This window comes from Chrysochloris asiatica, unplaced genomic scaffold, assembly GCF_000296735.1.
Source record: "Chrysochloris asiatica unplaced genomic scaffold, ChrAsi1.0 scaffold00022, whole genome shotgun sequence".
In the NCBI taxonomy this organism is placed as follows: Eukaryota; Metazoa; Chordata; class Mammalia; order Afrosoricida; family Chrysochloridae; genus Chrysochloris; species Chrysochloris asiatica.
Genome location: NW_006408540.1, coordinates 21,789,731 through 21,806,040, shown reverse-complemented (window position 1 = coordinate 21,806,040; position 16,310 = coordinate 21,789,731). Strand labels below are relative to the sequence as shown.

At 39.1% G+C, this 16,310-nt stretch overlaps 1 protein-coding gene across 3 annotated transcripts in view; it reads right to left on the bottom strand.

Moving 5' to 3' along the window:
- LRCH1 (leucine-rich repeats and calponin homology (CH) domain containing 1) overlaps positions 1-16,310 on the bottom strand; it is a 257,300-nt gene that overhangs the window by 24,204 nt on the left and 216,786 nt on the right. For 2 of the 3 annotated variants that reach the window (XM_006837635.1, XM_006837634.1), the window contains exons 16-17: positions 4,713-4,822; positions 2,043-2,180 (exon numbers count right to left, since the gene is read on the bottom strand). In XM_006837635.1, the coding sequence (XP_006837698.1) occupies positions 2,043-2,180; positions 4,713-4,822 (248 nt within the window). Of the gene's footprint in view, positions 1-2,042; positions 2,181-4,712; positions 4,823-15,057; positions 15,163-16,310 lie in introns of all 3 variants that reach the window. The other variant, XM_006837632.1, reaches the window with a different exon arrangement.

Sequence of the window (16,310 nt, the reverse complement as noted above, 5' to 3'; positions counted from 1 at the left end):
GCTAAGACAGGATGACAGAGATGGACTGCTTCTTCTTCTTTTACTTTTTGAAAGTTTATTCTTAAATGTACAACAGGCTCCAAGACAACACTTCAATCTAACTATAGGTGACAAGAGATGTTCTAGCAGGGAATTCAAATGTTTAAACAGAAATGCAATCAAGGGTCACCATCTCCACAGCCACAAAAAACAGCTTCTTTTTTGCCTGATTTCTTAATTCCACCTGTGGCCAGGGGGCCCTTCCCCATAGCTTTCACTTTTAGCTCTTCAAATTTCTTCTGCTCTTCTTTTTGTTTCTGCTTGAAAGCCTTATCTTCCTCGTCCATTTCCTTGTTCTATTTTTTTGGGTTGTTTCAGGGGCTTCTCCTTGCCTTTCTGCTCCTGTGAAGATTTAAAGACTTGGAACCCCTAGATAGGGTTGCTATGAGTTGGAGCCAACTCAAAGGCACTTAACAACAACATAGTTTATATACTATATATATAATGTGTGTATACATATATACGTGTGTACACATGTATGTGTGTGTGTATATATAATTGTGCGCAAACATATGTGTGTATACACGTGTGTATATGTGTGTGTAAACATATGTGCGCAAACACATATGTATACATAATATGTGTACATGTGTTTATGCATATGTGTGTGCATACATATGTGTGTGCACATGTGTGTAAACGTGTGCATGTGTGTGTAAACATATATGTGTGAGTCTACATATGTGTGTGTGTGTGTGTGTAGTATATAAAGGGAGCATGGATGTTCCAGACGGTAACAACATAGTTTATATACTATAAATAAATATATATATACATATAATGTGTGTGTGTGTAAACATATTTATGTGTGTATACATATAGGTGTGTGTATACATATATGTGTGTGTTTATATATATAAAATGCGTGTGTATAGATGTGTGTGTAAACATATATGTGTGTATACATATATGTGTGTGTATATATATGTAATGTGTGTGTGTATATATGTGTGTGTGTGTGTATCTATAGTATATAAAGGGAGCACGATGCTCCAGACGATAAGCACTGGACAACAAACCATAAGGTCCGCAGTTTGATCCCACCAGCCACTCCTTGGGAGAACGATAAGGCTTTCTGCTCCCCGAAAGCTTAACAAGCCTAGGAAACCCTATACAGGGTCGCTATGAGTTGGAATTAACTAGAGGGCACTTGACATAGGAATTAACAACAACATAGGCTATAAGTAAAAGGTCCCAACTAACACCCTTAAATGTAAAAATATGCGAACAGTAAACAATCAAAATGTTGACAATGGCTTTCTGTCAGTGGCGGGATGAAGTATGACTCTTCTCCTGCTTCTATGTTTTAGATTGTCTCTAATAAGCCATTTTCCCCATTGTTTTTCAAATTGAAAGGTTTTATTTTAAAAATAGGAAACTGAAATTTCTAAAAGAATACAGCATGAGACGGTTTTGTGCAGCAATGGAATCTTTTGTCATTTCCCCGTTTCTACTGCTCCCTAATAGTTCCTACATGTCCTTGTGCACAATGAGTAGCCATGGAATTTTTCAATTAATGACTGGCTGACCAATCACTGACTTCGTGGGTTATTAATAATATTCTCAGTAGAATACACATCTTTTCAGGGTTTTCCTACAGCCCCAAATGATGAGTCAAGGAGAGAGATTATATTTGGAAGAGAAGCTATCAGTCAGAAAGCTGTATCTGAAAAGACAAGATGATACTGTTTATAGAACCCCTACAAGAAATTAGTTTTATGTTCCTACAGTCTTAAAGTCAGCATCTTAGCCACTCGCAAGTAATCTCTTGAGAGAGATTTACTTTCAAAATGAACTATTTTCTTGTCCTTGACACATTTCTTCGCACACGGTCCCCCTCCCCACAGTGGAGAGCAACTTTGTCGCCTCATTCAGACTAGTTCCTCTTCTGTTCTCCTAGTGGATCTAAGCAGGATCTAAGCAGAATGCCAGTGACCCCAGCGGCGTCTGTCACCAGAGTCTGTTCTGTGTAAAGGTTTGTTTCCCTATATGCTGTTACTTACAACTGCTGGTGAGGGGACATGGATGCTTGCGACGGACCGTGGACGGATGTGGTTGACCAGATGGCAGAGGACCACCCCATCCATGAGCGCGGCCCCCAGGTCTTCATGTAGGCTGACCTTTAGTCTCAGCTCGATGCTCTGGGGAGGGGTCAGAAAGAAGCCTGTTGTGAGTAGCTTTCTTCACCTGAGACAACTGAGGTAAAACTGACGTATACCATAGTTACAAGTATTGCAAAATTAGACGCCAGTTTCATTATGAGGGGAAAAAGAGTAAGAACACCTGGAAAAGGTGTAACATTATATCTTTTCCACAAATTTCAAAATAGAACTCCCTCTGTACATTTTTAGAAAATCAGCTAAGTGTACAATGTTTAATTAGAATGGAAGCAATAATGGAATAATTGCTTGTCTTTAATGTCTCCTCAGTCTTGGCTATAAAATGGAAAACCAGAATTAGCTGACAGACGAAAACTAAATTCAACTAGTTGAGGCAGGCTGCAAGGAGCAGAATAGGGACTAAGGAATGCTTTTGTGTTAGATTGTGTTTTAGTTCAGAGATTTAATTGTGTTCCCCTTTCTTTCTTAAATTAAGCTTTTTCAGTTTGAGGTAACTGCAGATCTATGTACTGATGCTGTTGCATCAATTCCGTCTGAGTGGTTTTCCATGGCTGGGTTTTCGGAAGCAGATCACCAACCAGGCCTTTCTTTTGAGGTGCTTGCCTCTAGATAGACTCCAACTTCAAAACATTTACACCATAGAATAGCAACAAAACCAGAGTACTGGCATCAATACAGTTAAGACTCTGAACATTTTCCATCGTCACAAGCATCCCAGCCCCCACCTCTCCCCTGGCATCTCTATTTCTATAATTTTGTCATTTCAAGACCGTCATAATATAAGTGAAAACGTACAGTATGCAATCTTAGGAGCTGGCTTTTTTCACTCAGCATAAATCTTGAAATTAACCCACATGATCTACACACCATAGTTAAAGGGCACCTGGATTGTTTCCAGTTTGGAGCTGTTACAGAATAAACATTTCTGAGCCTTTTTTGTTTTCATTTTGATTACATTCCCACTAGCAATGTACGAGTGTCCAATTCCTCTGCTTTCTTTCCAGCGTTTGAGGCTTTCACTGTAATTGATGAGGAGCTCTGGTGGTATAATGCTTAAGTGCTTGGCTGCTAAGTGAAAAGTTTCTAGTTCAAGCCCATCCAGTGGCTCCACAGGAGAAAGACCTGCTGATGTATGAGTTGGAACCAATTCGACAGCACTTAACAATAACAACAAAGATTAAAGTTTGCTGAATTGCTAAGTAGTTGCTTTCCTAGTATTTGGCTAGAGAGAGTACATTGGTACTGTGACTTGGTTGGTGTCTGTGTTTCTGAGTTGCAGTTTCGTACCTCCCTTTCTGGAATGTATGAGGTCCCTAGGCAGTCTGCCTTCACTGCTCCATTTTCAGAATGTTCTTATGTTTGTTTTAGAAATCACACATAGGATTTTTAAACACCATTACTACTATTGTATTTAGTAGGAAGAATAGAAAACAGTATGTCTCCTTCATCTTCCTGGAAGTGGCGGAAGCAGACAAGTCAGTTAAAAAATTTCTAATAATAGTTTCTGCTTTGCAATAAAAGATCCTTTTAAATGGATAATTAAGGCCTAAGAAGTAAGGACTTAATTTGGTGGTTTGCAATAAATTAATAAACACATGAAAACCAGTAAATTTAACAGTGTTACATAATGGTCTTCTATACTTTCCACAATAAAACCTATTTATATGCAAGCCAGAACCTGTGTAAGGTGGAAACCCGACAGAGAAGAAAACTCCAACATTTCCCACTGAATAGAGAGATAGAAATGTGCTCAGTGTACCCTGTCAAAGGCAGAACACTTGCAAAACACAGAAAAACAGCAGTCCCATCAAGTTCCGGCTCTCACAGGTTTTACGGTCTTGCTCTCTATTCAGTGGACGATAGTTGTGATTTTCTTCTTTGACAGGATTACACCTTACACAAGTTCTGGCTTTAGCTGGTTTGACTGTATAGATACCATTTGCAAGCATAAAGTTGCTGACCTATCACATTTTATATGTTGTTGCATGATGATCCTTTATAGGTTTTCTGAGAAGCAACTGGCAGGCTTGAACTGCCCACAGCTTGTGGTTAGCAGTCCAGTGCTGATCCTACAGCACCATACCAGGGTCCATACAAATATATACATTCATGTAAGAGTCCTGGTATGGCACTGTAGGATCAGTACCAGACTGCTAACCACAGTTCAAACTCATCATCTGCTGGTCCTTGGAAACCCTATGCAGGGTCTCTATGAGTCAGAACTGATTTGACAGTACTTAACAACAACCACATACATATGAGGAGCCCTGATGGTACAGTGGAGTAGGTGCTGGGTTGCTAACTGCCAGTTCAGCAATTCGAGTCCATCAGGGGCCCCTCAGGAGAAAGATGGGGCTTTCTGCTCCTGTAAAGATTTACAGCCTCAGAAATCCTATAAGTTTGGTCATTATGAGTCAGAACTACTCAACAACACACAACCACCACCACCACACATACATATGTACACACACATATTTATACACACACGGAGATAAGAAACTGCTGCTTCACTTCTGCACATTATTCTTCAGATCTAGAATATTTCTGTTGTACCTCACGGAGCTGCTCCAACAGTTCCTTTTCTTCTCTCATCTGTTCCATTTTCCTCCGAATTGTAAACTGTGGGTCTATAGATTCCAAATTTCTCTGAGGTCTTAGAAATACTGTAATATAAAGAACACAGAGGCTTTATGTAATAGCTTCTACAGGTTGCTTCATACACCTACTCATATTTAAATGCAAAAATAGTTTCTTTATTCATTCCAGATAATTCATATTGTAGGTTGACAGACCTGAGATATCCCTGTTTGTCATGGAAAGCTACACCATGGAGTTCCTGCAGAGTGTAAATGGTTTACATGCTTAGCTGTTAACCTAAAGGATGGAGGTTTGAGTCCACCCAGATGTATCGTGGAAGAAAGGTCTGGTGATCTATGTCTGAAAAATCAGCCAGTGAGAACCCTTCAGCGCACATTTCAACTCTGACACACACAGGGCTGCCATGAGTCAGCATTGACGCAACAGCTATGTGTTTTTATTAAGACTATCTTTTAAGTTATACTGGATGTGTAGACAAACATGCTGAAATTTTTTTTTTTTTGGGTGACAATACAACGGATCTAGGGAGGGTTTAGGCCCCTTCTTTGATGGTTGTCCCTCCTCTTTCAATTCTCAGCTGTTTTCATTCTAAGTTTTTGTTTCTCTTCAATGTTTCACAATCCTTCCATTAAATTCAGGTAACTTGTTTTATGTTAAGACTCTAGAATTTTCTTATGTGTCGGACATACACACATTGTTTCTATTGGCATTACATTTTTTGTATGTCTCGGTTTCGTGCTTTTTTAATACCCGCTGTAGGATAATACATTGGTCCGCCTGGTAGGTTTGAACCACAAGGTCGGCAGTTCAAATCCACCAGCTGCTCCTCAGAAACTCTATATAACAGGGTTGCTATGAGTGGGAATCAAGTTGACAGCACTTAACAACAACACTGCACTGTTAGATGTGGAGTGGGGAAATGCAGCCTTCTACCATCTGGCGCTGTGGGTTAATGCGCCAGATTGCAAAGCCGTTTGAACTGCAAGGTTGGTGGTTCAAGCTCACTAGCTGCTCCTTGGAAACCCTATACAGGGTCACTATGGGTCGGAATTGACTCGACGGCACTTCACAACTACAACAACAACGCCAACCATGTTCTGGACTGTGATCCAAAAAGTGAGTCCTTTCAGAGGGGAGCAGAAACTGGCAAGATCAAAGGTAGCTTAACAGATGCATCATCAGCTCCTTAAACTTGTAAGAACAGCAATTAATAACCACTGTGTGGCTCTATGGGTCAATGCGCTGGACTGCAAAAGTTGTTTTGAACCGCAAGGTGGGTGGTTCAAGCTCACCAGCCACTCCTCAGAAACGCTATACAAGGTCACTATGGGTGGGAACCAACTCGATGGCACAACAATAACAACAACAACTTCCTCTGAAAGAAGAGTCAGTTGCTTGCTCCAGAGAAAACAGATGCCCCAAAGTCTGTGAAGCATACCATAATTTCAAGACCAGTAGAGAAGATACACAATATTTTACATACAGCAAAGGTTTTCATTTTTATCAGCATACAAGCCCCAGAGCTGATTTAAACTCGAATTTTTATCTTCATTGGGGTTTTGTCCTATTAAGGCTGCCAGCTCTCCGTGCACATGAGTGAGCCAAAGATCAGTCTGAAGCCATATTTGGTTTTTACTTCTTTTGTCCTACAGACCTGAAGATTCTGTGTATTGGAGGAAGTGGGGACAATTTCTACAAGAAGTTCTGGGTATAAAACTCCAGTTTCAGATATCAAAGATCATATAGAAAGGTGTCTTGGTACACAGTAATTCTAGTGGTTCCAATCACTACAATTTCTAAATGTTAGAATAAGCTGGTGATAACATTTTTATTCTCCCCTGAAGAGCATTTCTTAATGTGTTGCTTTAAAAACCTTTTCAATTCACTGAGTTTAAAAAATTAAATCTAGTTTACAGATATCATATCATCTACTCAGTTATCCTCACTTAATTGTGACATTTTAATTTCAATTTGTAACTTTGACCCAAAACACCTAAAATAAATGACTTGCATTATACTTCTCTTTATCTGATGACGATCTTCTTTCTCAATTGGTTCTAGGATATTTAAATCTGTATTCTGGGCCTCTATGGAAGACTACAAAGCTGAAGCACAAGAAAAAGTGTCTGACTTACAGTTGAGACCAAGCAAATGGAGAAAAGACAATTAATGCATATGCATGCCTTCAGGGACCTCCAAAAGGAGTTCGACTGCAGCCGGGCCTCTGCCCTCTGCCACAAGGCCACTCAGGATGGCTGTCACAGGCAAAGTCAAAGGCCTGTGTCAGAAGGGTTTCCATCATGCCCTACAGAAGCTGGTCTCCATGAGAAGCGAGCTCAATGGACTCATTTGACAAGCAAGGTCGGCAAAGGAAGAAGAGAGGTGGTGCTGAAGGGAAAGGTGAGGAGGTCACAGAGCGGTGGGAGTGAGGAAAACCTGACAAATGGAGACATCTGGAAGGACTTGGAGAATGTATCAAAGTTGCTTTACACCATAAGGAGTCTCTGGGTGGCACAAACAGTTAAATGCTCAGCTACTAAATGAAAGGATGGCACTTCGAATCCACATACAGGTGCCTGAAAAGGAAGGCCCAGTTCTGGAAAGTCAGCCACTGGAAACCTTTGAACTCTGATACACATGGCGTCACCATGAGTTGGTGTTAACTTGAGAGCAACTAGGTTTTGTCTTTTATAGATCACAAAACACAAAACCATTCACGGTCACCGAATTGATTCCAACTCATGCAACATATGCATGTGAAAGTTGGACACTGAATAAGGAAGACCATAGAAGAATTATTGCATTTGAGTGTTGGAGAAGAGTATTTAATATACTTCCAGAAGAACAAACAAATCTTTCTTGGAAGAAGTACGGCCAGAACATTCCTTAGAAGCCAAGATGGCACGATTTCATCTCTCATTCTTTGGACATATCCCTGGAGAAGGTTATCATGCTTGATAAAGTGGAGGGTCAGCAGAAAAGAGGAAGACCCCAAATGAAATGGCTTGGTACAGTGGCAGCAGTAATGGACTTAAGGTTAACAACTATGAGGATGGGGCAAGACTTGCAAGGTTTCATTCTGTTGTACACAGGGTAGCTAAGAGTCAGAACTGACTCACAGCTCCTAACAACAGCAACAAGGTTTTTTGTTTTTGTTTTTTAAATATATCACAAAAAAATCCCATTGCCATCAAGTGGATTCCAACTCATACAACTCTTTATATTTTTTTCCCAAACTGTAAATATTTATGGGAACAGACAGCTTCATTTTCCTCCTGAGGAGCAGGTGATGGATTTGGCCGCGGACCTTGCAGTGAGCATCCAGAATCACACAAAAACTACCCGTAAGTGTAGCAAGCAGAATGTAAAATGTATATATACCATGACGGAAAGTCTAGAATGAATCCACACCATCAAAGTAAAAAACGTAACTACATTTACCAAAGAATGTGGCTGGAGGTCGTAATACACACATAAGACAGCATGGGGCGCCCCAACCCTATTTACACAAATGTCATGTTTTCATTGGAGGTTTTAGTTTCCTTTGCCTTTTTTTCCCTAGGGGTAATCTTATCTAATGCAGCATGTTTAATATTTTCAATATGTTTTTACTGGCAGATTTCATTCCTAACATGAAACTATCAGGAAGTTAAATGAGCTTTTGTTTAACAGAATATAGTTCAAGTTATCTACGCCTTGTTGGAGCCCTATGTGAGAGATCCCAGGATCATGTAGGAATGTTTGGGTCATAATTTCTTGGCATTCCTTTTCATCTTAAACACACCAAATGCATACTTGGATATTTTCTGTATCAATGTTAATCAATAATAATAATTTAAAAAGCAATGTTCAAGAACACTTGGACTGTGGTTTTCAAATGACCACTTTAAATGTACATAAAATTATTTGAAAGGATGACTAGAATACTATGAATTTTCTAGAATATTTAGAAATTTAAAATAATCTCTTTCAGGCTAATAGTCTACTGAGCATGGAAGTGATTAGCTCCATTCTACCTCTTTCTCCATTCTCCTTCCCACCCTCACACATGAGCTCAGAGTAATCTATCTACTATGAACTTAATTTAAAATAAAAAAATCTGTTTCTTCTATGAAGGCATCCTGGTGGTGCAGTGGACTAAGCAATGGAATGCTAACCACAAGGTTGATGGTTCAAAATCCCCACCTTCTCCATAGAAGAAAGATGATGCTTTCGTCGGTTCCTGTATAGATTTATATTCTCAGAAGCTCTGAGAAGTAGTTCTTGTTGGTTCCAACTCAGAGAGACTGGCTAGGGATTCCAAGGAGGTGATGGCTTTGAGCTGCTGACCTTGAGGTTTAAGTGGACCAGTGCATTACACTGCAGCACCACACCAGAAATCTGCGGAGCAGTTCTAGTTTGTTCTATGTTTGGTTACTATGAGTTGGAATCGACTTTAATGGCAGTAGGTTTTGTTTGTTTGTTTTGGCTTTGCTATATGAAAGTATAGATGTGTTTCTAATATGTGTCCTCTACCTTCTGTAAACTCAAATCCGCTCCCCTGTCACAGAGCAGATGAGTTTGTTAGATAAATATATGGAAGAGCTGCTCCAAAATCTCCTCCATTCAACGATGAGTCTATATAGGCAGCATCTTTACAGGAATGATAACTCTAGTCTGATAAGTCAATTATCTGAACTTTTATTCTCATGAGAAATCTCCTAAAGCTTCGTTTCCTGGCCTGAATACATGAGACCTGAAGCAAAAGTTCCATGAAAGCAAAGAGCTTGTCTGTCTCCATAGTAACAGAGGTTAAGTTTAGCACATAGTGAACACTCAATACATATGGGGAGGAGTCCCTTGATGGTTCAAACGGTTTAACACTCAGCTACTAAATGATAGGGTAAAGGTTCGAGTCTACCCAGAGGTACCTTGGAGGAAAAGTCTGCAGATCTATTCTCAAAAGGTCACAACCATAGAACTCATGGCGTACAGTTCTACGCTGACTCATGGTTCTGCCATGACTTGGAAGTGACTCAACAGCAGTTGCTGGGATTTGATATTTGAAGATGTTTCTAGGCAAGGAGTCCTGGTGTGGCGCTGTGGGTTAATGCGCTGGACTACAAAGTCATTGGAACTGCAGGGTTGGTGGCTCAAGCTCCTCGGAAACCCTATACAGGGTCGTTAGGAGTTGGAACCGACTCGATGGTACTTAACAACAACAACAACAACAACATAGTCAAGAAACATTTCTTTAACTGTTATCAGAGTATCTTTCAGTGAAACAACTGATGTCCACTGCCACTGTGAGAACATTTATAATTATTACATGGAATGCACTCTTCACATAAACAAACAGTCCTATAGTATTGAGGAGACCTGGTGTGACAATGAAAGGTTGGTGGTTCAAAGCCACCAGAAGCTCCTTGGAAACCCTATACAAGGTCAGTATGAGTTAGAACCGACTCGATGGCACTTAACAACAACATGATGGTAAAAGTTAAAATAATTCTTTTAAAAGCATTCTATTATTTAAGGATGGTTATTTCCACCTGGTGTGGCGCTGTAGGATAAGTCCTCGAACACAAGGTCAGTTTCAACTGCAAGGTTGGCAGTTCAAATTCACCAGCCGCTCCTCAGAAACCTTAAATAGAGTTGCTATGAGTCGGAATGGATTCGACGGCACTTAACAACAACAACATTCCCACACAACATATAGGATGTTCATGTTAAATATATCCTTGTACACAGGGAGATTGCTAAGATTTGCTGTGTAAGTTAGAGAGGTGGTAGGATATGTACAGTTACTCCTGGTACTAGCTAAATTCCATCTCTCTGTACCTCTTATCTGAGAAGGATCAGCTAGACAAATATAAGGTGTCCCAGGGTCCCAGGGTCAAACGACCAGGGTCCCAGGGTCAAACGACCAGGGTCCCAGGCCTGGTTCCACCAAGGCCACCCCTCTGCACATCTCTCCTCGCCTGCACATCTTTCATTTGGTTGTATAAGAGTAAGTAAAAACGTACTGCTAAGAGTTCATGCCTGAGTGGGTCCATTCCAAACAAAGCGTGTGTAACTATGTCTCTGAGACAAGTTCTCTCAGCAATACGAGGGGGCTTCAAAAAGTCAGTGGAAAAATTCCATTATATTTTCATGCCGTTTTTCCCAAGAACTTTTTGAAGGCCCCTCCTATGCCTGTTTTAATCTTATTAGATTGCCTTTAAAAAAAGAAAGGATTTTTGCGTGTGTTTGTGTGCTATGGGAAAAAAACAAACTATTCTGAGGTCAGAGCTAATTAACATATATTATCTAAATGTAACTCCATGAGAGATTTCTCACTGGAAATATGAGGTTTTCCAAAAGTCCACTAAAATCTACTAACCCACTGACCCTCGATTCAGGGTCATAGAAACGCTTTTTTTGTTGTTGTGAATTGCTGTCGAGTTGGTTCCAACCCATGGTGACTGTATTGGGTTTCCAAGGAGCAGCTAGTGTGTTTGAACCGTTGACTTTGTGGTTCTCAGTCCGGTGCCGATCCTATAGTACCACACAACCATATGTTGTTGTTGTTATGTGCCGTGGAGTCGGTTCTGACTCATAGCGACCCTGTACAGGGTTTCCGAAGCTGTAAATCTTTACGGGAGCAGAAAGCGTCATCTTTCTCTTGCAGAACAGCTGGTAGTTTCGAACTGCTGACCCTGAGGTTAACAGCCCAATTCGGAACCACTATGCTACCATCTCTGGGTATGGGGCATGGGCATACAGAGTTTTAAAGATGCCCTGAGATTCTAAAGTGAAGCCTGGGTTAGGAACTACCAAGGAACTTCTCCCAGCTTCAGTTTCCACATTTCTGTAATGGAGAAAATGATAACTGTAGTACAAGATTATTGTAGTGAAAATGAAAAATGCCTGTATATGCTGGCCCAAGGTGGGACTGTCCAATCTCAGGGGGGGAATTATAAAGACAACTTATACATCTTAAATCAGCACTCATCAATTCATGGCAAACAAAAAACGGGGAAATTAGTCAAAAGAGGAGAGCAAGGATTTTTACCTTCAAAACGAAGAACAAAAAATGCAACATAGGAAAAAGACACAACAACATGAGAGAAACAGCAGACGTGAAGTTTGTTTCAAGTAAGAAGAAATTAAAGAGGAACTGCCCCCAGGCCAGCCACACCCATACTTGCACATCTTCATCCAGAAGAACTTTGTGCACGGGGGAACTCAAACTCCCAAGAACAGTGTGCCATGTGCAAAGAATGAGTCCGAGAGAAAATATGGAATTTAACCGCAAGATCGGTTTGAACCACAAGGTCAGCGGTTCAAACTCACCAGCTGCTCCTTGGAAACCCTACACTTGGTTAGTATGAGTCGGAACCGACTGGAAGGCACTTTACAACACAGCAATATACTTGACATAAAATATTGGAAAGAATTGAAATGAAAGGAAAATGCCAAATTATCTTACGACAGTAGGCAAGGTATAAAAACGCCACCTTTAATTAAGAGTGAAGAATGTAAAAATTGTCATGGGAATGCGAGATATATTCTGTAGGGGGTGAGTTAGTAATAAGATGCCACCATCCATGAACAAAGGTTGAGATATTGGATAATGGAGAAAATGTGAGGAAACAAAACAGATGTGGTAATCAGCTTGGAGGAGTCCCGGCATGGCACTGTGGGTTAATGTGCTGGACTGCAAAGTCGATGTGAACCGAAGCATCAGCAGTTCAAGCTCACCAGTCACTCCTCAGAAACCCTATACAGGATCGCTATGGGTTGGAACTGACGGGACAGCACGTAACAATCAATCAGATTTGAAACACCCAGAATACAGTCTCCTATTTAAGTGGAAGAAATAAGAACATAAGAGTGTCGTGTACATGCCTCTTGTAGTGCTAGCTCCCACAGTGGCTGATGTATATAGTACTGCTGTCAGTTTGTTATTCTGTGGGGGTTTGTGTGATGATGCTATGATGCTAGAAGCTATGCCATGAATATCCCAAGTGCCAGGAGGTCACCCATGATGGACAGGTTTCAAGGGAATTTATGGACTAAGATACAGTAGGAAGAAAGTCCTGGAAATCTATTTCCAAAAACGAGGCAATGAAAACCCGATGGACCACAAGAGCATACTGTCTACTACAGTGCGGGATGTCATCAAGGAAAGACTAATTATTAGAGAAGGGCATCATGCTTGATGAGGTGGAAGGTCAACAAAGATGAGGGAAATCCTTAATTAGGCAGAGCAATGCAACCCCTGCAACAAAGCGCTCATATATCACAGGGCCAGAATGGGATGTGGTTTGTCAGACATGTAGTCACCATGAGTTGGAGCCAGCTGATGGCCAACTAATAACTTGAATTTTTCAGTATATTATATTATTAGGAAATGTATTAAAATCACAGAGAATGAAGATACACATGAAAAATCAAATCTGGGAACTTACACAAATACATGCAAAGAGTATTTCTGAACGAAAATAGACAGATTGGAAGTAGGACAAAATGACCATGCGTGACTCGCCAGGCCACAAAATAAGGAAAAGAATCCCTAATTATCACTGTGGTACAGCATCAAAGCTCTACTTGAGTGCCTGGAATTTTCACTCAAAAAAAAACAACAAAATATGGCAAGGCTGTATTTGGAAAGATTTTTCTCAATGGTTACTTTTCAGGGATATAGCTCAGGATTTTAATTTTTAAAAAAGGCAGAACTGAATTAGTACTTAGTCTACAGTATCTTCAATGAACATCTATAGACAGGGCACAGAGGAGACTATTTGAAAGTCAGTTAGGGTCCCTGAAGAAGCTTGCAGTCTCCACCTCTAACTAACAGTGTGACCCCGGCTTTCCGATTCACCTATGAAGATAAAAATTCTGTTCTACATAAAGTGCCTAGTTCTTTTCCAGCTTAAAAGAAGTTCTCTTAAATTTCAGCTATCATCCTAAGGAAATACCAAATCATGCATAAATCTTTCACTCTAGGTTTGATTTCCTTTAGCAACATCAGACCCAGAAATAGCCATGCTATCGCCTCCACCCTTCTAAACATATGCCTTCCCCTTTCTTTTATTTTTAAGGAACAGTTCATCAAGAAAGTTTCCTTTTAGCCCCTCTTTAACTTTGAGAATTTAAAACAAGATTGTTAACAAGAGATTTTGCCTCATTATTGTTGGTTCTACCGTCAGAACCGACTCGATGGTACTTAACACCAATAACACATGTATTTAAGTTTACTTTTATACTTGACTTTCCAAAGTATACATTATCTTTTACAAAAGGAAATTGGATGCGCAGTTTTGGACGAATTTTGACCAAGAATCACATCAAGTTCTTTATAAATGTATATTTCTTATGCATTACATATGAAATACTTAGAACAACAAGCAAAGATCAGAGAATGTATCTTCCCATGGTCTTTGTATTGTCATTATATTTCACAACCAATTCTTGTCCCAAATCATGTCTTCTAGACCATTTAACATTACTTCTATCTCTTTGTATTTTGAAGTAAAATATTTAAAATCTGAACTAGCATTGTTGTTGTTAAGTGCTGTCACATCAGTTCCAACTCATAGCAACCCTGTATTCAGATACATGTGGCATTAGAGCCAAATTAATTATACTAGTTTTATTTTAATCCCTTAGGCGATTTAAGATACTTCATGGCACAAATTTTTAAATACTCATGTTAGTTCTGGATAGGGGCCCTACATTTTTTATTTGCACATTTGATTCACAGGCCAAATTTCTTGCATATTATCTACTTGAACTTATATTCAAGAAAGTATCAGAAATCAAAATGTGCAAATACTTTTAGAAAAAAGAAAGTTGGAGAAAAGAAATCACGTGATTTCTCTGTTTAGATTTTCCTGAAAGTATAACAGAACAGGCTTCTTAGACAAATGAGGTACCTTTTAGCTACTTTACAAGGCTCACATGGTAATAAGCATAGATAATAAAAGATGAAACGTAAAAAGCATTTAGTTCAAAAGCAGGAGCAAGCAGAGATCATATTCAAACATACAAATCCCAAATCTTTGTAAACACACAACAAACAAAAAAGCTTAACAGGAAAGAGAGTAGAAATCATTTTCAAGCAATCTCCCCAAATTCAGAATATGCAAGATAATCAAACTCATTTGAAAAACTGGTAGGGAATAATCCACATGCACTTTTCTGCACTTTATTCATGATTTCCTATAGGAAGCATGCAGTTGAACATATGCTATCTTCAGCTGCACAGAAATGAATGTTCAGTCTATCCACTGGCTGATTAAAGAGCAAATTGAAGGATATGTACAAAGACACCTACCATTGTCACTGTCTCCTTCAGATGGAAGGCTGTAGCTAGAGCTGTCCCATGTTTGTGCCTGTGTAAGTTTGTTGAAGGAGATAGGAGGGAGAATGAGGGCTGGGTCTGCAGGAGAGCAAGAAAGCCAGTCCACACAGAGTTGCACAAGGACCAGGAAAAACCAAAGGGGCGGCAATTGCATAAATGGCATAGGGTTGTATGGAAATGAAGCGAATTTCATTTATGTGGGATTAATTTCAAATGTACAATATAGGAGGAGAATGAAAGATGGTGCATGGAATAAAAAGAATGATAAAATTGAGTATTAGTACTTATCAACCATAAACTTTGCATGCAGTTAATATTGTTAATCAAAACAGTTCCGCAAGCACACTGATTTAAAGTTCTAATGAAACATGTCAGTTGGCAGAAAGAGTATCCGTAGATTACATAGATAAAAAGCAAAAGACCTACGAAATACCCATTTCAGAGACTTTCCAAATCACTAGCCTTCTTAGCAAAGAGTTTCACACAAAAAGTTTGGTTACATAAGACAAAGCTTAATATAGATGTAAACTTCACTACTACTTAGAAATAAAACTATTACAGAATCAGTATTTACTATTCATTATTGTTTACCCTGAGGAAATATAAAATTTCTCATTATAGATCTGTAAGATTAGTGGTACATTTTACTGGTAGCTGAATCTAGTTAACTCTTTTCTCATCCCTTTGACACAGATACCTCTCAATACTGTCTTCGATAGTGATCAACATAAAAGCAATTTCCACACTGGTTGACTATTTTTTTACCAATAAACCCAGTTAATTAATAGAGGTTGTAATCAATTTTAAAGACATTTGAGTTGGTCACTTATGAAATGATAACAGCTTTTTATTTGTATAGTATTTTCATATACTTGGGATATTTCTAATACAATTTTTGACTCAATCATAAGGGAGGGTTATAAAATAAACACATGTGGTTTTAAGAATAAATATTAAAGTACATGCAATTTTCTTTCTTTGGGACTAAGTCAAAGAATATGAAAAAACAACAAAAAAAGAGTTTCTTTAAAGAAAATCATCAACCAAGTTTTAGGATCCAAGTTCTTCCAATTTACTATTTTTTATTTATAATACAGAAGTCACAAAATTTACATACTTATTTTAAAATAAAAAACTAATTGACTTCTATAAGTTTTAGAATTGGTTTCTAGCTTTTTAAACTATAAGATTCTCAATTCAGGTCTCTCTATATATATATACATATA